This window comes from Equus caballus, chromosome 9 (assembly GCF_041296265.1).
Source record: "Equus caballus isolate H_3958 breed thoroughbred chromosome 9, TB-T2T, whole genome shotgun sequence".
In the NCBI taxonomy this organism is placed as follows: domain Eukaryota; kingdom Metazoa; phylum Chordata; class Mammalia; order Perissodactyla; family Equidae; genus Equus; species Equus caballus.
The window spans coordinates 24,107,451-24,131,687 of record NC_091692.1 but is presented as its reverse complement, the minus strand read 5'-3'; the positions used below and the strand labels follow the sequence as shown (position 1 = coordinate 24,131,687).

Here is a 24,237-nt window from a genome sequence, read left to right as displayed (position 1 = left end):
CAAGAGAAAGGAAGACAGAAGAAGTAGAGAAGTCAAGGTATCTAGACAACCCCACTACCCATAGAAACCTGCTGGATTTGTTAACGCAAAAATGGTATACACCGCTCTCAAAAAGCTTTTATGCCTGTCTGTAACATAAAAAGACAGAATGAACAAATGAATGGGTTCTTAAATGCTTCCCAAATATATCTTTAATTAATGAATTCTGACATCACTGTATTATAACACTGACTAGCTGTTAGACTTATTAGATGGAGGTTTTCTTCATCAAAAGATTCTCTTTGCTGCCCATCTAGCCCTTTGGAGGGCACAGGTCCAAAGAATACCTCTAATTTTCCAAAAGTTTAAGCCCAAGTTCTCTTAGCAATATCGATTTCCAAGTTCATTTCCCTTTCTCAGCTGTCCTCTCCAGGCCCGGTGGCTTCCCATTATGTGAGAAGAGGCTCCCATAGTCCCGAGGGATCTTTCCCAACAGCCGCACTGCAGTTTCTCTGACTTGCCAGGTCTGCATCTCCTAAGAACCCAGAGTCTTCCAGACACGACCCTCTGAGAAGTATTTAAGCAACGAGCAAACATATGATGAACATTCGTCAGACTCATTCCCCATCTATTAGTTGATCTGCCTACGGGGCTCCTCATCTGTTATTTCATCTAAATGCCACATAGTCACATGACACAGACATTCTTCATTCCTTGCAAAAAAGGAGAAACTGAGGCTACAGAAGTTAAGAAAATTTCTAAATTAGCTAGGTCTGACAATTCCAAGTCCACCTGCTCTTTTCCCAGCTCCACAGCCGCCTCTTCAGAACTTCTAGTCAACTCAGTATAACCCAGATCCTGCATATGTCTCAGAATGTTGAGCAAATGTGATCTGAGCAGCATCAATGCACCAAAAAGTTCATCATCTGTGTATCATATGGTTATGTCTACAAAGATTCGTCATACAGCACAGCCACAGAGCTCTGCCATTCATAAAGTGAAAGGAAATACAAGAGGGCAACTAATTCAGGGTTCTAACAAAAGTCTACAAACCCCTAGAGACTTTAGGGGGGTGCATGAAACCCCTGAATGATACACAAAATTTTACATGTGCATTTTCCTAAGAAGAGGTTCTCTGACTCCAAAAGAGTTGGATCTCACAAGGGTCCAATTCAATCCACTCGTACACATGTCGGGAAAAAGTTGGGGGAAAACCAAACGGCCTGTTAGATTAGAACCCTGGTTAGAAATCTGACTTCTAATGTTTCATTTTTCCATGTCTCCAAGTCATGTTTGATTTCCCTAAATGTGATAAGTCTGACTCAACTGGCATTGTCCTATTTTTTTAATAATAACTACAGGCTGTATTTACATAGAAGTGTCAGTCGGATAAACAATTAGCTGTTTAATCTACCCAATGGTTTTTCACTAGACCTTCTTAAGGTCTTAGAGTGGGAATATGGGTACCATGTACTGCTTGCCACATCCGGAAAATTTCTAGAGCCAAGGCTGCATGAGAATTCCCTGTAATTATCTGTGGAATGTATTTTTACTCAGTTCTCCCTAAGCTTGGAGTGGAAAGGAAGTTGGTCAGTCAGAGGATCCCGTGCTTTTTCAAAAAGGAGAATATGAAGGTGAAGGCAGTGGGCTCAGCATCAAAAGGCCAGTTCTCATCCTGGCTCTGCCAGCTAAGCCCCAAATGACCATATTACTTCACCTCTTTAGCCTCAGCTTCCACATGTGTACGTGGAAATGAAATAACAGCATTCACAAGGATGGTATAAGAAGTAAACAAGGGAATATAAGAAAATCCTCCAGGATAGTTCCAAGCACGTAGAGAGTATTCAATCAATACTAGCACAACTTCTTTTGAAGTCCAACCTTTAGCATTTTGAGATAAATATTTAGCTATGATTTTATATGCAAAAAAATAGACTGGAAATAATAAACCAATTGACTGAGAAAATAGAAAGTCATCTCTCTTTATATTCACTTTACATGTCTGTAATAGCTGCAACTAGAATCTATAAATCATGGACAGGGGACTGATGAGCAATGTGGACTAGAAACTTTACTGCCTAAACATCTTGTAAGAAATATTCCATTTTTTTACTGACTTTGAAGCTTATTTTAAAGCTAGGTTAATTTTGCATTTACATATTCTGAACTGAAGATAAATCTTTTAAGCCTCAGGCCTCAGCCTCAAGCACATTCTGTGAAAACAGCTTCTCCTAGAAGAGAGATGTGAATGAACTGCCAGCCAGTCTCAAATCTCCACATTCTTGGAGAGAACTATTTCACAAGAAATGTTTTTCTCTGATCATAGCAACACTTTGACGACTTCAAACATCAACAGAGATCGAGGGAAAAACACGTCTTTCTGAAATGCCAATTTTTCTGCAATAACCACCCCTCAAAACCCTTTAGTTACTTCAAATGGTTTCAAGTGCACACTGCATTATCCCACACTGAAAGGAGAGAGAGTGAGAATGAGCAGAATGATATTGCAGGATAAAAGTCTTCAACAAATTCAAATGTCAGGGCAGTACAGAGACTATGATTATCACACATACCAGGACGTATGATTTCGTCAAGTTTTAATGCTACTCTGCTTAAGCACAGAATTTGTTTTTAACCAACTTAAGAGAGAGATAGGACAGAGATCCAACACTTGAGAGACACACTCTCGTCTTCTGAAGGTAGCAGAGTTGAAGAGCCACTGTTCTCCGAACCCAGGTTGCACTCCAATTGATTTAAGACATTTATTCCAACCTTCACTGACTCATGAACCAGGTCATTCACTCCAAGTTCAGCTTTAAAACTGCTTTCTTTACGAGTGCATTTAAAGGGCTAATTTGCGGGGTTTGATGTTTGGCACCAATTAATTTTAGGAGTTCCCAGGTTCCTATGCACATCCTCTAACAGACTTATTTTGACTTACATTTCGTGAGTCATCGTGTTAAAAGAGAAAACACACAAAAATTGTTGTTCTTATTTTATCATTAGGCAACGACAATACATGAATTGGAGTAATATAATTCCTTATAGTAGCAATCAAATAAAAGAGTCAAAAACAAACGGTTCTTATACAGCCCACATATATGTATATATAGTGAGATTACATATATCTATCCATCTGTCTATCTCCACCTTTCATGTAATGCAGTCTTCTTGGTTTTGTTTCATTTTCTTCTACCTCATTATCTAACTTTCTTCCTAAAATCATTGCTCACTCTTACTGACCTATTAATCAGCTCTCATTCTGTCACTGACTCCTTAATCTAATCTTTCTAATTTTTTGAGGAAGAGCTTAGAGAAGACAACATCATTTCCTCGGTAACACTGATGTAAACCTTCCTTATTCCAATCCCCAGCCCTGGTTTTGGCCACTGTCTTCCCATCACCACTCTAGGATGGTCACTGATGAGCCACACATATTGAAACTTACTCAAGAATTACAGATTGGAGTTCATGACCCCAGGGAAAGTGCTACCGTGGAAGACACTGAGGAAATACATCCAAAATTTCCCACAAGAGCCTAAAAATGACACATTTTAAGAAAGGAAAGAGGGAGTCTCCAGGAGAGAGAGAAGATCCTAGAGATTCACTGTCTAATAGAGTAGCCACCAGCCCCACGTGGCCACTGAGCATTTGAAATGTGGCTAGTCTGAACTGAGATGTGTGGTATTACAGGATACACACCGAAAGTCAGACCTAGTATGAAAATAAGAACGTAAAAAATCTCATCAATGATGTTGTATGTTGATTACCTGTCAAAATGTTGTTTTTCGATATATTGTGTTAAAATATACTACTTGAACTAATTTCACCTTTTATTTTGACTTTTTTACTGTGGCTACTAGAAAACGTAATCTTACATATTTGGCTCTCATTGTGTTTCCTCTGGATAGGGCTGGTGTAGTGCTGCCCTTCAGAAACTTAGCATTCTGGTGTTAGAGTGCTGACCTAAGTTATACATGGAGGTAAACGCAGGTAGCTAAGAAACAGTGTGCTTCGGGAAGAAGTTCCTGCCCCAGACCCACTGAGTCAGCAACTCTGGGGTGGGCCCCAGCAATCTGTGTTTTAACAAACCCTCCAGGGGATTGTGTTGCACACTGAAGTTTGAGAATCACAGATACAGAAGAAAATTTACAACAAACATTCCAAATCACTTAAGATCATTTTCAAACATGACCATCCTGTGGCCTTGCAACAACCTGCTCATTAGGGTTAAAAGCTCCTCGAATTCCACAGGGAGCATAAAGACAAGAAAAGCCTGCTGCTGAGTCCTTGGATGTCGTCAGACCCACTCGGCTGCCCAGGACCAGATCTGCTCCTAGATCCCACAGGCCGAGCACACACGGTGCCCTAACTCGGGCTGTCAGGGCTTTGCAATCCAGAGGACAGATGGGATGGGGAAGGATGAAAAGGAGGCAAAACTGAGAAGAAAAGAAAACTAAAAATGGTTTTCCAAGTTCCAGCAGACACATATCCACAGAGGGAAAAACAAACACATTCATATTCCTTTGTTTCACTGATGTTACTTGAAGTTGCAAGAGACAGGAAAAAACAAACATAGACACATCTAATTTGAGAAAGTAGGTAAGTTAAGAAATAGAAAAAGATACGTAAGGGAAAAAGGCAGAAAAAGAAGGGAGGAAAAAGCAGGAAAAGGAGCGTAAAACAATGATTAATCATTTCTCTGTGTGTGTGTGTTGTGTGCACACATATTTGTACATATGCCATTATATCAAAATGCCACATTTTATCAATTTGGAGTATTTTTCATATTTTAATGTCTCTGTGAAATCAAAATGTGTCTTACAATTTCTGTTGTCAGATTTGATGAAATTTGGTATTTTTATTCTGCTGTTGGAATCTCAATTCCACACAAAACAATATAGCTGAAAAAAGGTTTTTTTACTTCGGCTTTCCAATGCTTAGACCATTGTTTATCTTAAAGTAATTTAATGGTTATAGATGCTTAAAAAAAAGAAAATTACAATCATTCAAATCCATTTAATTGTGTCTATGTTTTTCCCCTAGCATATGGTATGCTAACCAGGAATAATACGAAAAATTCAACTAAGGAAGGGCTTCCAGTTCTATATTCTAGAATCCTTAGTACTCAGGAAGATGTAAGTGTTCCATGACAGGCTTAACCATCAAAACTATGCTTCAGCAGAAGCTGACTCTTCCTTGAATGGAGTTGATGTGAATTTCCTAGGAAAGCATTATGATTTAGAGCTTTTTCTTTAATGTTGCTATTGCAGACATGATTATCCTGTGGCAGATGATATATTTCAAGATCCCAATTGTTTCCATAAAAATACCCAGCAGTTTAATTATATATGTTAATCCTATGATATGAGGAAACGTTTTTTTCAGTACAAAGTTTTATATTTCTCAACATAATCAGCTGTGTAGAGACTCCACCTGCCACTCACCATTCCTTTTGTTACTTTATATGTAAATCCTCCCAACCTTTCTCTCTTCTTCTTTAAGTGCAATGATACAAGGCTTCTCGATTTTTCCTGGTCTAGATTCTAGAATTACGTCCTCGCCCTTTGCTTTCTCTCATTTTTACTGCCTTCTCTGGACTTTTTTAAATTTTTACTCTACTTTGAAATTATATGAGCAGTAACAGTGAAACTTTACAAGGACAGATTGATTTATACTCTTCTAAGACTATAATTTTTTTCAGAATCACTCTAAATTGCATTTTAATATATATGCAAGTGTGTATGTGTACATTTTAACATTGCTGCTCTCAGAACAAATGCTGTAATGAGTTTTGCTCTAAGAACACCTAAATCTTCTTTCTTGAAAACCTACGGCTAATTGGAAAGTCATCTATGTTCAAGAGCAGTTGAGATTATTCCTTCTAATACACATTCCTTTGGCTTTGGCTTCCCATTAGGAAGATACAGCTTATTTCTCCATTACCAAGGAGCATGAATTAGTGAGTTAGGGTTAAACTTTGCCATGGCCTTACTCGGAGGACAGTACAAAGCAAGGTTCCCTTTGAAACCAGTAAGACCCAAAGATATAATGATCTTCCCTGGATCTTTGCTTAACATACCGGTCAACATGGTAGTAAAACCTTATAGCTCCATTTACAGAACATTCACAATACAGTTCAACATTAACATTCCCAATGCCATGCTAGCAAGGGAATCCTTAATGGAATTCTAAGCGGAATTGAGAATATTCCTTGTTGTGGTTTAATAAGATTAATCCTACCTGACTTTCAATAAATAGAAATTTTGTGGTTAGAGAAAAATGTTGCTTTTCACTGAAAGGTTTAATCTATTTTTAGAAATTTACCCCTAAACAAAGATCACGGGGTACTGAACAACTGAACAAATGAGACTACAGACCCTCAGCTTCCTCTACTTCATCTCTAAGTCTGAGACTTCTTGTGGCTAAATCCAATTAATACTTTTTAGTCCTTAATTTAATGACTGTGCATAATCTGATGCTTTTCATCTCTCTACTCCCTCTTTCTTGAAGACCACACCTCCCTTGGCTTCCAGACAGCAATCACATCAACCTCCTGACTTTTCCCACTTCTTAAATCACTTCCCGGGGACAAGTCTTTCAATGCATGCCCATTATCAGCTGCCACTCCCCAGTTCTCTGCATCACTTCTTTTCTCTCCCTGAAGGATCTCTTCTTCTAAACTTAAGGCTTCAATCACCACCTGTATATTGTTAGCCTTTCCTGGATGTCTCAAAGGCATTTCAAACTCTCAATATTTACAACCATAAACTCATAATATTCTCATGAAGCCTTCTCTTCCTTCTTTATTCCCTATATGGTGAAGAGCCACATCTTATACTCACCCAAGTCACCAGTCACCCAAGCCAAAATTCAGGGAGCAATGTGTGGGTCCTTCCTCCCTGAAATCCTGCCTATGTCATCAGTCACCAAATTCTACTCATGCTACTTCTCTGTTATTTCTAAAATCAGTCCCTCCCTTTCATCTCACTTTTTTTCAACTCACAATCTTAACTCAGATCTACATCTTCATACTGTAGCTACAGAGACATTTCTCAAATTCAAACTTGGCCATGTCTCTCTCTTTCTCACAACGTTCCAGGGGTTCCTTGCTGCCTTCAGGAGAAAGTCCACTCTCCACAGTACGAAATCAAAGCTCTTTGATGAAGGTGGGTCCCTCTCCAATCTCAGCTCATGCCACTGGCCTTTTACACTAACAGTGTGCATCCACAAAGACACTGTGCTCTTGCCTCCACGCCTCTGCTTCTTCCCCTGTTGGCAGTACCCCCTAACACCCATGCCACACCGCACTACGTGGCCCAGGGAACGTCTATAAGATGGCTAAATCTCATCCAGACACTTTTCCTATGTGAAACCACAAGGCCATATTCATGTCATACTATGGCACTGTTCACATGAAATTATTGTTTTTTAAATGTGAACATATTTGCCTTTCCTCCCACATGGTGAATTCCTTGAGGATAGAACCTTGTCTTATTGGCCCTCTACTTTCAGTGACTACGACAGTGACTGGCACATAGAAAATGTCAAATAATTACCAAATAAATCAATAAATGCATGAATTAATGAATAAATTATCCACATCAGTCTCAAAGGAGCAATTCCACATGTTAACATCTCTCTGTAACAAGGATAAAGGGAGACAGGAGTATGACATATATTACCTTATTATATCAGTAAATTGCTTGTATTAATAGAGTCACAGACACGTAAAGGCCAATGAATACACCCCCAGTATCACAACATACTGTATATTAAGCCTCAGTGCTTTGAAACTTAGTCATCTAAGATTTTATGCTACCTGCAGCAAGAATAAGGCAGAATCTATCACAGTCCTAGAGTCACACTAAAGGAAAAGAAATGAAGAGGGATGTTTGATCTTTTAGAGATATTTCATCCACAGAACAATAGCAGCTGTACCACCCCAGCTCAGGACAGCTCAGGTTGCAGTCTCTCACGGTCTGACCTGGACAGGCAGCCAACAGCAAGCATGGCCTTCACATACCTGCCCACTGATCCCAGAACTTCTTCCCTGCTTCAGAAATACAGTGTCAGTGGGAGAAGTGACTTGGAGTCACAGATGGCAAAAGGAGGATACTAAGTCCCACGGGATCCTACTAGCTTAGAAGGGTTTTCTTATAAAGGAAAGGTTACCCTCGGGAGAATGTCCCAGAAAACTGTCTCTTTCCGTCTTCTCTACTCTACTTTTTTGGTCCATTTCTTTTCTTGGGCATCTGTCTGTGTCATTCAGCTCCTTCTTTTATGTCAATGATCCCTAACTCTGTACGCCTGGGCCTCAGCCTCTGACAGTGTTGTTTTTTGCTTCTAACTCTTTGAAAGAAATCAAACTCCTCCAACCGGGGACATAAAACATATGGATGAAAAGGTAGAAACCTTCTCTAATACTATTGAGATTTTCCTCACAAAGTCTCATTCAGAAACAGAGTCTCAAAAAATTGTAACACCAAAAAGGGCAGGAGTTGAAAGGGGCTAGTGGTTAAGCACCCAGCACTGAAATGACACAGAACTGAGCTCGATCCCTAATCTACCCTTGCTACCTGTGTGACCTAGACAAAGATTTCTTAATCCCTACCAGCCTCAGTCTCTTCATCTAAAAACCAGGAATGATAACGGCAGTCACTATATCACGAGACTGAGTGTTCTACTCTCCAGCTCCTTCCACCATGCCTACAAAGCTTTTGTCTCCCAAGACTTAATTAAAAAATAAACAAATAAAACACTTTGCTATTCTCTAACTCTTGTCCCTAAATCCCTCATTGCCTTTCCCATAAAATTTCTTGAAAGATAGCCTATGGTCTGTATTTATGCTTGGTCCCATTCTCCTTTCAGCTCAACGTTCTATGAACTTCTTACTTCAGCTAACAATGACTTAATTGGCAATTACAGTCCTTGTTCATGCCCCTTGCTCACAATGATGAGACAAATCTGAAAAGAAATGAAAGCTTTCTCCATGGTAGGCGCCTCAAGACAAACTGGGTGGATGGGCTAGAGTGTTTACTTGGAGCAACCAGAAGCAGTATAATGGAAGGGATGATAGAGGAATGCACTGGAGAAGGGGAGCCAAAGATCAGTGACAGACGAGAAGTACTAATACCAGGATCAAGCAGTGGACACACATGGCCAAGGAAAACAAGAGTGAAGGGTGTGGACCCAGCAGTGGCATCTGGGCCCATTTTCATAAGGTACACTTATTTGCCACCTGGGTGGGCAGCACTCATCCTACTTAAATTCTGTGTGGCATCTGTCACTATAGTTCCCTCCTCCACATTTTGGAAATACTCTCTTCTGTCCTGGATCCCAGGACATCACTCCCTCTTGGCTCTCCTCAAGCCCCTTGGGCAAATCTTCTTAGTTCTCTGCCTGGTGCCATCTCCTCTACCTGCAATGAGCGTCTACACTCAGCTGGGCTCTCTTGTCTCCTCTCAGCTTGGGCTTATGTGATCATCAAATCCATTTCTGCCTCTTCTTCTTGGACAGGAAGCTAGAATACAGTTCCCAGCCGCCCCTGCAGTCAGGCGTGGCCACATGACTGAGTTCTAGCCAACAGAAAGCAAGCATAAGTGATGTTCACCATCTCTAGGACTGGCCATTAAAAACTCTCCCTTGAGATCCTGCACACTCTTCCCCTTCTTGCTGGCTACATGCCCACACCTAGGACAATCTTGGAAGGGAGGCACTGAAGATGGCAGAATGTCTTTCTACCTGGTCCCCTGAATGACTGCACAGAGAAACGCCCTCACTGTGAATCAGAAACACATGTTGGAGTTTATGTGAGTAAGAAATAAATTTCTACTGTGACAAATCACTGAAATTTTGAGGTTTATCTGTTACAGCGGCTACCATCTTTGTTGTTAAATCCCAAATCTGTATATCATTAGTCCAAACCTGTATTCTTAACACTAGACTCAAATTTCTAATTTCTTCCCTCTTCTTTACCAGACTAACTCCTAACGCTTTTCAAGAATGATTCCTTGGACCTGCCAGTTTGGCTTGGGTTTCTTTCCTCTGCGTTTCCGCAGTGCCTTACTTATTACAGTTAACGTAACTGTCTGTATAATCATCTGCCAACTCTATGGTGAACTTTTTGAGGGGAAAGACAGTGTTTTAATCTCTGTATACTCTGTGACCAGTTGGAATGCAGGAATAGTTTGTAAGAACAAATAGACTAATGAACAAATAAAGCAATTAGGATTTGTCATATTAAAAACATGAAGGCCCAAAGCTGATGTGATCAAAGTTTATAAAATAATGAAAGGGTGGAGAAGCTGAATGGGAAACTTTTAAAATTAATCCTCAGAAAAAGAGAAAGAAGAAGAAATGGCTAAAGGTTGAAAGAGGGATTTTAAAGATTTGAGGAAAAACAAAAGACGGCTTTACTGAGTAGCTAGTAAACCTGAACTTCTTATAAAATGATGGGAGATATGATAAAACTTTGTACAACGTCACGAAAGGAACCTTGGTTTATCTAGAGTATTGCCCAAGCCTTTGGAGTTGATCGCAAAGAGAAAATACAGGCTTCCGGAACACATTCCTTAGGTCCCTGGAGGAGAGGAGACATTTAAAGCCCCTCTTTCATAATAATATCAAAATCATTGTTTAAATACATTACAGTGATGTTGCCTCATGTTCCACCAGCTAATATCCCAGTGACAATTCACCACGGTGCCCCCACCCTCTGTGCATTAGCACTTAAAGCATCTAAGCTGAGCCCAAGGTGGGAGGCAGGTGACCAAAAGTGGGACTAGAGAACAATCCAGAACTTTCCAGGGCATTCTTTCTCGCTCCTTCACCCCTCTGCATACAGAATTTCCCTGTGCAAGCCAAGGAAGAACTATTACAAAGCCCAGGTGTGACTTACAGAAGTAACCAGCATTCTCACTCTACTTCCACAACTTTTCCCCTCTCCGTGCCTGGGAAAATCCACACAAAGGAATGACTAGACTAATCAAAAGTTTGACTATTTCAGTGACTTCTATTTACTCTATGAAAACTGACTTTTAAAATACAGATCATAAACGATAGCTGGGTCTTGTTCATCCTTGACCTTTCAATTGCTTTCACTGGTCGAGACATTTACCTTTCATCTGCAAAGACGTGACTGATCTAAAGGGAGCTGAAACATAAAACAGACACTTCCCTTTTACAGAAACAATATTTAACCTTTAACTCAGAATTTCATTCTGAAAGATTGAAAGTATGCACTCACCTGTAGCTGGGATATAGTTAAAGGGTATCGGAATAATATCCAAGTAACACCTTCACTGCAAGGCGGAATAGTAAGAGAGCCTTCGTACACCCAATAATCACGCAGCAGGGGGTCTGTGCAACCACGTGGCCACGTCACGGAAAGGCAAGTTAGTTAATAAGAATTTTGAAGATCCGACAATAATTTTCAAAATTATAAATTGTCCAAACAACACTGCTTAGACTGATGTCATTTTTAAACTAGAACCTCACATGTGTATCCTTAAACTAATCATCATGGAGAAAATAACCAATGAAAAACATGATAAATTCTTTTTCTATTATTAATAGTGATTTCTATCAATGGATTACATATATTATACATACCCGAATATGGCTAAATAAATTTTAGATATTTAAACTTGATATATATGTATATCAAGTTTAGTCACTCTAGGAGATGTGTACCCATGGTTTTCTTTTTACTTTATTGGAGGATTTACCTGATTGATTATTCCTAATATTTACTGAATGCTTACTACGTATGAGGCACTATTCTAAGTATTTTACCTTAACTCACTCAATTCCCAAAACAAATCAATGAGACAGGTACTATTATCAGCCCCATTTTTCAGATGGGGAAATTGAATTACAGGGGGTTACGTAATTTGCCTAAGGTCATTCAGCTAACAACAGGCAGAGCCGAGATTTGAACCAAAGCAGTCTGGCTTCACAGTCTGTGTTTTTAATCATTCTGTTCTAGCTACCTCTACTACATTGCTTTTCAACAGAAAAATATTAAAATCTTATTATGATAGGACAAAAGAAAACATTCCTATGAAATCTTTTAGCTCTGCACTAGAGGAACTCATGATTGAATATGATACGTAAATATTCATCATATGGCAAAAACTGGTTTGTTGGAGAGCAATGAAATGTAGAAAGTAGAAGATTCAATGCATCAACCTATTCGCTTTTGTTTGAAACACTAAGAAATTTCACATAATTTAGGCAGAGAAAAGTGAAGACCCAAATTCTGTACAAAACAACCTGAAATAACTACAGACTATATTCTGAGTAATTTATACACAATTCTTACCTTTTGGGGCATACTTAAATATGTAGAATAATAGCTAAATAACAGTACCATTGCAAAGAGATAAGTTACCTTATAAAATTAGATATACTCACTCTAGAGATTAATAAGAACTTCACTCATCAATCTGAGAAGCACATCAAGGTTATGTTATTATGCTACTGCTGGACATAGAGGTAGCAATTTTTACAAATGAAAATCCAAAGAAAACTCTTCATGGATTAATGGAACTAGTGGCAAAGTATTTATTATTGTAAAAGGTTTACTCCCATGTTTAGAGCAATTTGAAACTGGTACCTACTACAGAGAAGATAAATTGTAAAGAAACTTTATCAACTAATAATATATAGTTATCTACACTCTGACGGACACAACACAGTCATATCAACCCAGTTAAAATTGACCTTATGCAATCAGATGAATACTTACCTGGTAATAAAGTGTTAGGATTAAAGCAGGGTATGGTTTTGGACTTCCCCTGAAACAGAAAAAAATTTACCCCAAGTTACTGTAAAATTTAGAAATTTTAGAATAAAAACTTTATTAGCACTAAAAATCCAAGTTGAAGTCTTGTCTGAAAGGCATCAATGGACCCCAAAGATTTGTGGGTATCTCATTCTGTCTTCTCACTGGAGCAACAGTGTCTGGTTCCAACATACTCCTGCTCTGTGTCTACGGCTATTTTCTTTGCTACTGCAGTTCAATTTTCCCTGTAATTCCTGGTGTGAAAGTTACAACTGTCCATCTAGTGTCTGTTTGTCCCACGTCAGCTACTTTTCCTGCTCCTAGCGCTCCATCCCAGAGATTGGGCCTTGAGGTAAAACACCTGAACGCTGGCTCGGAATTCTTTTGAAAGGGCTTTCCTCCAGTTGCACTGACCTCAGCTCCTAACTTGCTTGGCATTACCACCAGGCTCCCAAAATTATGTTTGGTCCCACTTGGATATGGTAACTCAGCTCTGGGATTGACTCTGGATGGTCTCCTCCAGAGAGAGAGAAAGGATGTTCGGATGAAAACATTTAATTTCAATCAACTTCTATCAAAGCTAGATTTAAATTTCAATAAAATATTTGTGCCATTATTCAACAATTCACGTTTATGATCACTATTTTAAGTAGTGCCATTTAAATTACTCTGGCTTTAGAGGAAAACAGACCCAGCATGGCAGTGGGATGTCTCTTATAAGATTTCTAACGCAGACATAATGGAGAGAGTTAATGCATAATCTCGAAGTTTCTTTCTTACTTTTAGGGACTATTTGACACACTAAAGAATCCAGCTTTCTTGTCTCCAACCTTCCTCCTGCATTTCAGAATGGCTGATGTCTTATTAGCTGAAGAAATAAAGAAAAATTTCTCGACCCATTTCTATTGGACAAATGTCAGTCAAAATGTGTGCTGGATCCCTTTCTACCAGCTTCTTTGACTAGCCTGTGCTTTCCCTTGGTAGCTGGATTCATTCTGAGCCTGCTCAAGACATCTCCAATAGAGGTTCTTGCCTGGTTCAAGGTGCCCTGGGCTTGTGCTAGTGTAGAGCTAATCAGACTTCCTTCCCAGATTGGTTTTAGAATTGGCCTTGGGTCTTTGGGTCCCTGTGCTGCATCTCCAGTAGCCATACAAGATCAAACTACTCCCCCACCAAGACCACTCAGATTCAACTGACTCAGTGTGAGCATAAAAGGCTTATACTGTTAAGACCTGAAACCATAAAACTCCTAGAAGAAAATATAGGCAGTACACTCTTTGACATTGGTCTTAGAAGGATCTTTTTGAATACCATGTTTACTAGGACAAGGGAAACAAAAGACAAAATAAACTAATGGGACTTCATCAGACTAAAGAGCTTCTGCAAAGCAAGGAAACTAGGATCAAAATGAAAAGACAACCCAGCAACTGGGAGAAAATATTTGCAAATCATACATCCGACAAGGGGTTAATCTCCATAATATATAAAGAATTCATACAACTGAACAACAAAAAAACAAATAACCTGATCAAAAATTGGGCAGAGGATACGAACAGACATTTTTCCATTGGACAGATGGCCAACAGGCACATGAAAAGATGTTCAACATCATTAATGATCAGGGAAACGCAAATCAAAACTACACTAAGATACCACTTTACACCCATTAGAATGGCGATAAAAACCAAGACAAAAAAAAAAAAAAAATGTTGGAGACGCTGTGGAGAAAAGGGAACACTCATATACTGCTGGTGGGAATGCAAACTGGTGCAGCCACTGTGGAAAACAGTATGGCGATTTCTCAAGAAATGAAAAATAGAAATACCACATGACCCAGTTATCCCACTACTGAGTATTTATCCAAAGAACTTGAAATCAATAATTCAAAGAGATTTATGCACCGCTATGTTCATTGCAGCATTATTATTCACAATAGCCAAGATGGGAAAGCAACCCAAGGGCCCACTGACTGATGACTGGATAAAGAAGACATGGTAAATATATATATACACACAACGGAATACTACTCAGCTATTAAAAAAATACAAAATCGGGGCTGGCCCGTGGCTGAGTGGTTGGGTTCGCGCGCTCCGCTGCAGGTGGCCCAGTGTTTCGTTGGTTTGAGTCCTGGGCGCGGACATGGCACTGCTCATCGGGCCATGCTGGGGTGGCGTCCTGCATGCCACAACTAGAGGGACCCACAGCAGAGAATATACAACTATGTACCAGGGGGGCTTTGGGGAGAAAAAGGAAAAAGTAAAATCTTTGAAAAAAAAAAAAATCATCCCATTCACAACAACATGGAGGACCTTGAGGATATGATATTAAGAAAAATAATCCAGACAGAGAAAGACAAACACCGCATGATTTCACTCATATGTGGAAGATAAAGAAACACACAGACAAAGAGAATAGTTTAGTGGTTACCACAAGGGAAGGGGGTTGGGAGGCGAGCATAGGGGTAAAGGGGCACATATATATAGTAATGGGCAAATAATCACATACAACTGAAATTTCACAATGTTATAAACTATTATGACCTCAATTTAAAAAAAAGGTGTATATTGTATGTAACAGAATTTGGCTTCCCATCAATACTGGGCCAAATCACTACAAGGTCAGAGCAAGCTAAACCACCTTATCTTGAATATATTACCTTATGGCTTATGTGCACTGTCTTTTTTTGTTTTACGTAAATACTGTCAAGTATGGTTGCCACAATTTTTGTTTCATTTACACAATTTTCCTATAACTAATGCGTGGAAAGGGTTAACTCAGCAGGCCTGGGTTGCTCAAATCCTGCACATTCCAAAATAAGGCCTGTCTTCAAGAATGGTCCTTGGCTGGCTCCTGGTAAATAGCCCCTGAGTCCTTGAACCACACTAGATTTATGGTGAACACTTGCGTTTGTATGCCTAAGGCCTTGTGCCATACTGTGCAAGTTCAACCAGATAAAATTTATCCTGACAATGTGACTGATAGTGAATGCCTGGTGTTGCTCAGGGTGAGGGTGGGAGGGCTGGAAGCAGAGTAGCTGAGGTCACTCACACAGGCACTGCATGCTTACATAACTGACCCCTAATAAAACCCCTGGACACCAAGGCTCAAGTGAGCTTCCCTGGTTGGCAACCCCTTGCACATGCTGTGACATGCTGCTGGGAGAATTAGGTGCATCTCCATGGGACTCTGCTTGGACGGGACACCTGGAAGCTCATGCCTGGTTTCTCCTGGACTTTGCCTCATGCATCTTTTCACTGTGCTGATTTTTGACCTGTATCCTTCTACTGTAATAAACCACAACCACGAGAAGAATGGCTTTTCTGTGAGTCCTTTTAGTGAATCACCGAGCCTGAGGGTGGTCTTGGGGAGCTCTTATACAACCAGTAATTTTATTTTCTCTTAAGTAACGACTTACCTTATACTGAATATCCTGGAGGATTTCAGTCACAGCCTTCAGGCCTGCATGCTCTTTTCCTATCTGAAATATGTAAAGCGTGATCCATAACCACAAAATTGTTAAATGCTTAGCTTTTACTCAAAATAACTAACAGAAGCAAGGCTCAAGTCCACCTGAATGCCTTTCTTGGGGAGTAATTAAATGACCTTTTTATTAATAACCAGGTCAACATCTACTTAACGCAATGAAAGTTGTAACAGAAGCTAGTAAATAAAGGATTAGATATGCTCTTGGACATTTCCAAGAATCCATTCTAAATTCATCTTGCTGTGTACAGGTATCACCCACTGTGCTCTATATATCAAATGATATAATACTGCAATGTAAACATTTCAAGGATATTTCTGAATTAAAATTACTCATCACCTGCCCAAACTCTCCTCTTTTTACCTTTGGCATTTCTAGATCACTGTTATAAAGATTTTATCAATGTTGAAAAAATTTTATTAACTCAGAAAAGTGAGCATGTAATTTCATGTTAACATCACCAAAATCAGGAAATTCCTTGATTGCCACTGGACACAATTCTATAATCACCTTTTCATTAAGTAAATCACAATAAGCTGTTCATAGCTTTGTATTTTAAAACATTATATATCATTACATATTTTTAGTGTATAAAATGCTCCAAAGAATTTGAGACTTTAAAAAAGTCTGATATTAAGTATTCTTGACTTTAAAAATTATTAATACAATCTGATTTCCACTTTTCAACCAAGTTTTGACAGTCCATGATAATGGAGGACAGTAATAGAGAGAATTTATAACCTCAGACAAACAATCATTGTTATCATTCACTTTTTCTCTTCCAATAAATTTTCGGAGAATGACCAATAAGGAGCTAGAGTAGCTGTCAACATGTTCACAGTTTCTGTTTCTGTTTCTCTCCAGGTGAACCAACTGTGAAACAGACTAGGAGAAAGGGCACCAAAGAGGAAGGAAGAGAGACAAGAAACTTACGTCATCTAAGTTGGTCAGTCAGTTCAAAATAATCAAGACTTTAACTATTTTCCAAGTGGCTGTAATTCCCTAGATAGGCTGTAAAAACAGAAAATGAATTCTCTAAAGTTAAAAAAAAATGCCTAAGGCAAATGTACTCATGAGTGCAAAAGCCTGGCCCTTTAGGCAGAAGCCCTCACCCGATCTTCAGGGGAAATGGACCTCTCTTGGTTTTATCGGTTTAACCATGATGCAGCATTTGAATGCCTAGGCCAACAGCTGGGGTCTGTTTTCATTTCGTGCATCTCCTGTCAGATGATAACTCTTTGAAGAGTCCACATGTGAACACAATGTGGTAGTGCAGGAGCAAGGGCATTTGCATTGGCTGCCTGAGTTCTGAGTGTGACTTTTTAGTTTTGGGCAAGTTTACTTAACTTGTATGTCCTTCAGCTTCCTCATCTATACAGTTAGGAGGATAAAAATGATACAGTTGAAGATAAGACTCAATCAAACAAAGAACTTAGAATCGGACATGGTGTGTTGTAATTCAATTAACATCACCCATTGTAATTCTTACTCAGAATGCCATACGGCATCAAATACAGTTTTTATGTATAGTAGCACTTAATAACTATTATTGGCTCTTTCCATCTATAAAGATTCTTTACTTTGTGTGTAAAACTTTATATCTTGCAACAAACTCCAGTTATTGCTCTATCTCTTTCCTTTCCTGGTAATTAATTTCTAGCTTTATAGCATTATAATCAGAAAAGATGCTTGTGATTATTTCAATTTTTTTAAATTTATAGAGGCTTGCCTTGTTTCCCAACACATGGTCTATCCTTGAGAATGTTCCAGGCGCACTGGAGAAGAATGTGTATCCTGCTGTTTTTGGATGGAGTGTTGTATATATGTCTATTAAGTCCAACTGGTTTAGCTTTTTGTTTAATTCCACTGTTTCCTTGCTGATTTTCTGTCTGAATGATCTATCCATTGATGTGAGTGGAGCGTTGAGTTTGCCTACTATTACTGTGCTATTTTTAATATCTTCTTTTAAGTTTGTTAATAGGTCTTATGAACTTTGGTGCTCCTGTGTTGGGTGCATAGATATTTATAAGCGTTATTTCTTCTTGATAGAGTGCCCCTTTGATCATTACACACTGCCCCTCTTTGTCTCTCTTTACCTGCTTATCTTGAAGTCTACTTTGTCTGATATAAGTATTGAGACACCTGCTTTCTTTTGTTTGCCATTAGCTTGGAGTATTGTCTTCCACCCCTTCACTCTGAGCCTGTATTTGTCATTGGAGCTGAGGTGTGTTCCCTAGAGGCAGCAAATTGTTGGATCTTGTTCTTTAATCCATCTTGCCACTCTGTGTCTTTTTATTGGAGAATTCAATCCATTTATGTTTAGGATGATTATTGACATATGAGGGCTTAATGCCGTCATTATATCACCCATTTTCTGGTTTACCTGCATGCATTTCCTGTGTTTTTTGTCCTGTGTGTTTTGGTCTACCCATTGTATTATGTAGTTTTTTATGATGTGTTTCTCCATTTTTTCCTTATTTATTTTTTGTCTCTGTTCTGCTTTTTGTTTAGTGGCTACCCCGAAGCTTGAATTCAGAATCTTGTGTATAAGATAGTCATTTTCTGGGGCCAGCCCAGTGGCGGAGTGGTTAAGTTTGCACGTTCCGCTTCAGCAGCCCGGGGTTCGCCAATTTGGATCCCAGGTGCAGACATGGCACTGCTTGGCAAGCCAGGCTGTGGTAGGCATCCCACATAGAAAGTAGAGGAAGATGGGCATGGATGTTAGCTCAGGGCCAGTCTTCCTCAGCAAAAAGAGGAAGATTGGCAGCAGTAAGCTTAGGGCTAATCTTCCTCAAAAAAAAAAAAAAAAAAAAAGGTAGTCCATTTTCTGATGGCCTCTTATTTCCTTAGTCTGAACTGATTCAATCCCTTTCCTCTGCCCCTCCTAAGTTGTTTTTCTCATATCTTATTACAACTTGTGTTGTGAGTTTGTGGTTAAAGTGACAAGACTGTCTTCGTTTTTGGTGTTTTCCTTCCGTTTAGCCTAATGCTGTAGTTGAATATTTGCTATCCTATTCTGATTCTGTCTACCTATTTATCTCCTTACTCTGTGTTTTGTGACCCCTTTTTTTCTTTTTTCAGGTACAAGGGCCTTCTTGAGGATTTCTTGGGGGGGGGGGGGCGGGCATCTCATGGCTATGAAGTCCCTTAGCTTTTGTTTGTCTGGGAAAGATTTAATTTCTCCCTCAAATCTGAAGGATATTTTTGCTGGATAGAGTATTCTGGGCTGAAGATTCTTGTCTTTTAAAGTTTTGAATTGTCATTCCATTCTCTCCTAACTTGTAAGGTTTCTGCAGAGAAATCTGCTGAAAGCCTGATAGGAGTTCCTTTGCAGGTTATTTTCTTCTGCCTTGCTGCCCTGAGTATTCTTTCTTTGTCACTCATTTTTGCCAGTTTTACTACTATACGCCTTGTAGTAGGTCTTTTTACATTGACAAATCTAGGAGATCTGGAACCTTCTTCCACACATATTTCCCTCTCTTTCCCTAGATTTGGGAAGTTCTCTGCTGTGATTTCTTTGAACACGCTTTCTGCTCCATTCTCCTTCTCTTCACCTTCTTGAAGACCTATAATTCTTGTTGCATTTCCTCATTCAGTCAGATATTTCTCAGAGACTTTCTTCATTTCTTCTTAGTCTCAGTTCTCTCTCCTCCTCCATCTGGAGCATCTCAACATGTCTGTCTTCAATTATGCCAATTCGCTCCTCTATGATGTCCACACGAGCATTCAGGGAATCCGTATTTTGTTTTATCTCTTCCATTGTGTCTTTCCTCTCTAATATTTCTGATTGATTCTTCTTTATAGTTTCAATCTGTTTTGTGAAGTAGCTCCTGAACTCGTTGAATTGTTTCTCTACATTTTCTTTTACCTCGTTTTTTGATGATAGCTGTTTTGAATTCGCTGTCATTTAGCTTACATATTTCTGTGTCCTCAGGGCTGAGTTCTGGGTGCTTGTCATTTTCCCTCTGGTCAGGAGATTTGATGTAGTGTCTGACGTTGGAAGGTCGGCTTTTTCTCATTCTGATATTATTCAGTTGCAGGTACAGCCTATTGCCACTGGGTGGGGGTCGAGAGCCACATATTCTGAGCCCTCCACCTTTAGCCGAGATGGTGCAGGGCAAGTAGGGGGAGGGGTGCTTTCTCCCATGTGCAGTGCAGGATTTATCGATCAGCTCTCACTATCTAGTCTCCTAGGGTCTTGGCTTGATGAGGTCACCCCACATGAAAACTTTCACCCCATTAGAGGGCTTCCCTCTAGGCTACAAGAGCCGGTGGGAGTCCTGGGTGATCCTGCAGACACACAACCCCTCCCCGACTCCTTCTCTCATGGACCCTCCCGCAGCAGCGATCCAGAGTCTTCACAGGAGGAAGTAAAGTTCTCTCATACCCCATTCCAGCTCCTCCGAGGGGGGAATCCAGCCTCTCCGCCCTCTGTGGTGTGGCTGCATGTCTCTTCGAGGTTTTTGTGTTGTTAGGATGTCTTCTGTTGGAGAATGGTTGCCCCTTTTTGTTGTATGTTGGAGAGGAGAGAGTCCCGGGCAAGTTCACTCTGCCATGATGCTGACGTCAGCCCTCATTCCTTTCCTTCTTTGCCAAACTTCTACATGAAGAGGTTGCAACAACCAAAAAGCAAGTATAGATGATACTCTGCACATCCCAGCCCCTAAAATCCTCTAGCAATCCAGGTGGCAACACAACCTGGTGCCAAGAGTCCACTAGGAATCATCAGACCAATTAAGTTCTTATCTCTCACATTTGCCACTTTTTCACCATCACCCAAAATGCAAACCTTCTGGGAAGTTTCCTCTCCTGGAACCTCAGCCCTGCATGGCCCTGTATTTTTCCATTTCTAACTCTAATCTCCTCTCATTTTCCACTGTGCCCTCCAGAACATGGGGATGACTCCCCGTCTTTGACAAGCTCTCCCATCACCTCCTGGTCTGCGTGAACTCCCTCAGGTTTGCCCAGGGCCACATCTCTTCCAGGCCTTCCAAGTGGACACTGTGCATCCTCCCTCAGAGACAAGACTGAAAGCTGTTGTCAGAGCCCTGCTGTTCCCTTCAGTTGGGTACTCTGACCCACATGCATTAGGCCACCCTTCTCTGAGTAGACCATCCTACTCTGATACTATCATGCTCTACTTGTTGCAAAGTTAATCTGCTGCAAAGTTTTAAAAAGAATAACCCATTGGTCATTCCCTCGTAGTCATCATCTCCTGCTGTCACTCTGGAGGATTTCAACATCCCTATGGGTGACCTGTCCCCTGCCTGGCCTGTTTACCCTTCAGTCTATGGCTTTCAGCCCCATTCCATCTCAGCAAACCAATCCTGAGAACAGACTCTAGATTTGTGTTCCCAGCTCCAAAAGACCATTCCCTCTGACCATAACTTCTCATCCATCCTGGTCTGCCTCTCTTTTCTCTCTTCCCATTCACTGACCACAAGGGGCCAAGGCTCTTAAGAGTCTCTTGGCTTTGTCTCTTTCCCTTCCTGCCTATACTGAATGGCATCTCTTCAACCACTCTCAATTCTCTAAGCCTTTTGTCCTCCTAAATCATCTGTTCTTCAATGGGTCAATGCAACAATTTTCTAGAATTCTCTACTCCTCTACCTGGATAGAGAACAATCCACAATACATTGTCCTGTACCATCTGGGATGTCCAATCTGAAGTGAGTCTCCCACAGTGACTGTAAAGTCTATTATCACTCCCCCCAGACTATTTCACAACCCAATCCCACACCCATGTTTCCCTTGCTCTATAAATAATTTTGCTTCGTGTGTCTCAAAGATAATAAAGGTCATCAAGCATGAAGTCCCCCCATTTCCTGTCTTTCTTCACCTACTAATTCGCCCCATTTGTACCCACCCTTTCCTCCCAGCCCTCTATTTCGGAGAAAGGGTGTGTCCCCTCCTATCCGAGGTTAGTCCAACCACAAAACCTCTCCATCCTCTGCCCTCCTGGCTCCTCTAGGACTTTCCTACATCAATTATCCCCTTTCTTTCCGATATTTTTAAACTCTACCTCTGCACTAGTTCTTTTTGCTCAGAATAAAAACATAGGCAGATCTCAGATCTCAAAATAAAACAAACAGACCCTTGCTGCACATCACCACTAGCCATTACCCTGTCTCCCTTTCCTCCAGTTTCTTGAAGGGAAGTCTACCCTCACTGCCTTCCGCTTCCTCTGCTCCATTCTCCCTCTCCTCTTGCCTAAGTGCAAGACCCGCAGGAAGACTTCCTCTCCTCTCTGCTTCAGCTGGTACTCCTGATCAGTCCTACTTTCCTTCGTGAACTTTTGCTCTTATACTTTCTGCAATTCTATTCTCTCCTGAGGAAGGCATTTTCACACAGATATCCTGAATTTTTCCCCACAGCAAATTTATGGAAAGTTAAAACAAGTATGCATGCTTTCAAGCTTCCCTTGCCTACAATAATGAGTTGGTTTCAGGAAATACTGATGCTCATTCCAAGAGTCTTGGCTTCCAATCCAGTGCTCTCTCAGTCCACGTCACCTTTTATATGCTAATAATCAGTAAGTGAAAATGTTGTTACCACATTTAATTCCACTCACAAGTATTTATTGAGTACCAACTCCAAAGATGAAACTAACATGTCCTCTTCCTTTCTATATATGACTACTCAGTTATTTGTATGCTTATTTTATTGTATTGTATTATTATTTTTATTATTTTTTTATTTTTTTGAGGAAGATTAGCCCTTAGCTAACATCTGCCACCAATCCTCCTCTTTTTGCTGAGAAAGACTGGCCCCGACCTAACATTCATGCCCATCTTCCTCTACTTTATATGTGGGACGCCTGCCACAGCATGGCTTGCCAAGCAGTGCTAGGTCCGCACCCGGGATCTGAACTGGTAAATCCCAGGCTGCCAAAGCAGAATATGCAAACTTAACCACTGTGCCACCAGGCTGGCCCCAGGAGACATTTTCTAAATCATTTCTCCAAAGACCTTGAATGCCTCTCTGAAGAAAATTTCTAATGAGTAAATGAATGATGTTCTACCAATGAATATTGCTGCTCTCTCATGACCCACAAAGATCTAGTTTTCTATTTTGAAATTATCAGTGTTCTCTGTATATGTGTTTAATGTCACCTGTAAGTAATAAAACTGAGACAGAACAAAAAACATTCTGCAAAATGAATGTGAAATAAGCACCTCTAAAAAATACGACAATTAGAGCTGGAGACCATTTACCTGAACAAACAAAGCAATGATGGCGATCCCATGGGGCTTCCCAACAGCCTCATCAATACTGCTGAACAGGGTGGAGTTCCAGTGGATCAGATGGAGCTGGGTAAGCAATAGACAGGTCACCTCATTACTTAATATACTTCTGTTTAGAAAAACAACAACATATCAACTTCTCCTTAACTGTATCTATACTTTATCATATGCAACAAGAGTATCACAAAGACACAAATAGATAACTGCTTTAATACCAGTTTTCTGTAGGAATGCCTTCCTTCTTTTTTTATTGGGATCAGATTGGTTTACAACATTATGTAAATTTCAGGTGTACATCATTATATTTAAACTTGTGCATAGACTACATCGTGTTCACCACCAAAAGTCTAGTTACCATCCATCACCATACACATGTGTCCCTTTACCCTTTTCACCCTTCCTCCACCTGCTTCTCCTCTGGTAACCACCAATCTGTTCTCTGTATGTCTGTGTTTGTTTATTTATCTTTCACATATGAGTGAAGTCAAATTGTAGTTATCTTTCTCTGTACGACTTATTTCACTTAGAATAATATCCTCAAGGTCTATCCGTGTTGTCCTAAATAACAAGATTTCATCTTTTTTTTAGGCTGCATAGTATTCCATTGCATATATATATATATATATATATATATGTATACCACATCTTCTTTAGCCACTCATCCATTGATGGGCACTTAGGCACTTAGGCTGTTTCCAAGTCTTGGCTATTGTGAATAATGCTGCAATGATCCTAGGGGTACA

The 24,237-nt window shown here is 40.0% G+C and overlaps 1 protein-coding gene across 1 annotated transcript in view; it reads right to left on the bottom strand.

Annotated features, from left to right (window-relative positions):
• The window catches only part of CA8 (carbonic anhydrase 8), a 103,135-nt gene that overhangs the window by 21,589 nt on the left and 57,309 nt on the right, over positions 1-24,237 (bottom strand). The window contains exons 4-7 of the mRNA XM_001496473.7: positions 23,465-23,560; positions 16,182-16,244; positions 12,731-12,779; positions 11,228-11,340 (exon numbers count right to left, since the gene is read on the bottom strand). Coding sequence (XP_001496523.1) covers positions 11,228-11,340; positions 12,731-12,779; positions 16,182-16,244; positions 23,465-23,560 — 321 coding nt within the window. The remainder of the gene's footprint in view (positions 1-11,227; positions 11,341-12,730; positions 12,780-16,181; positions 16,245-23,464; positions 23,561-24,237) is intronic.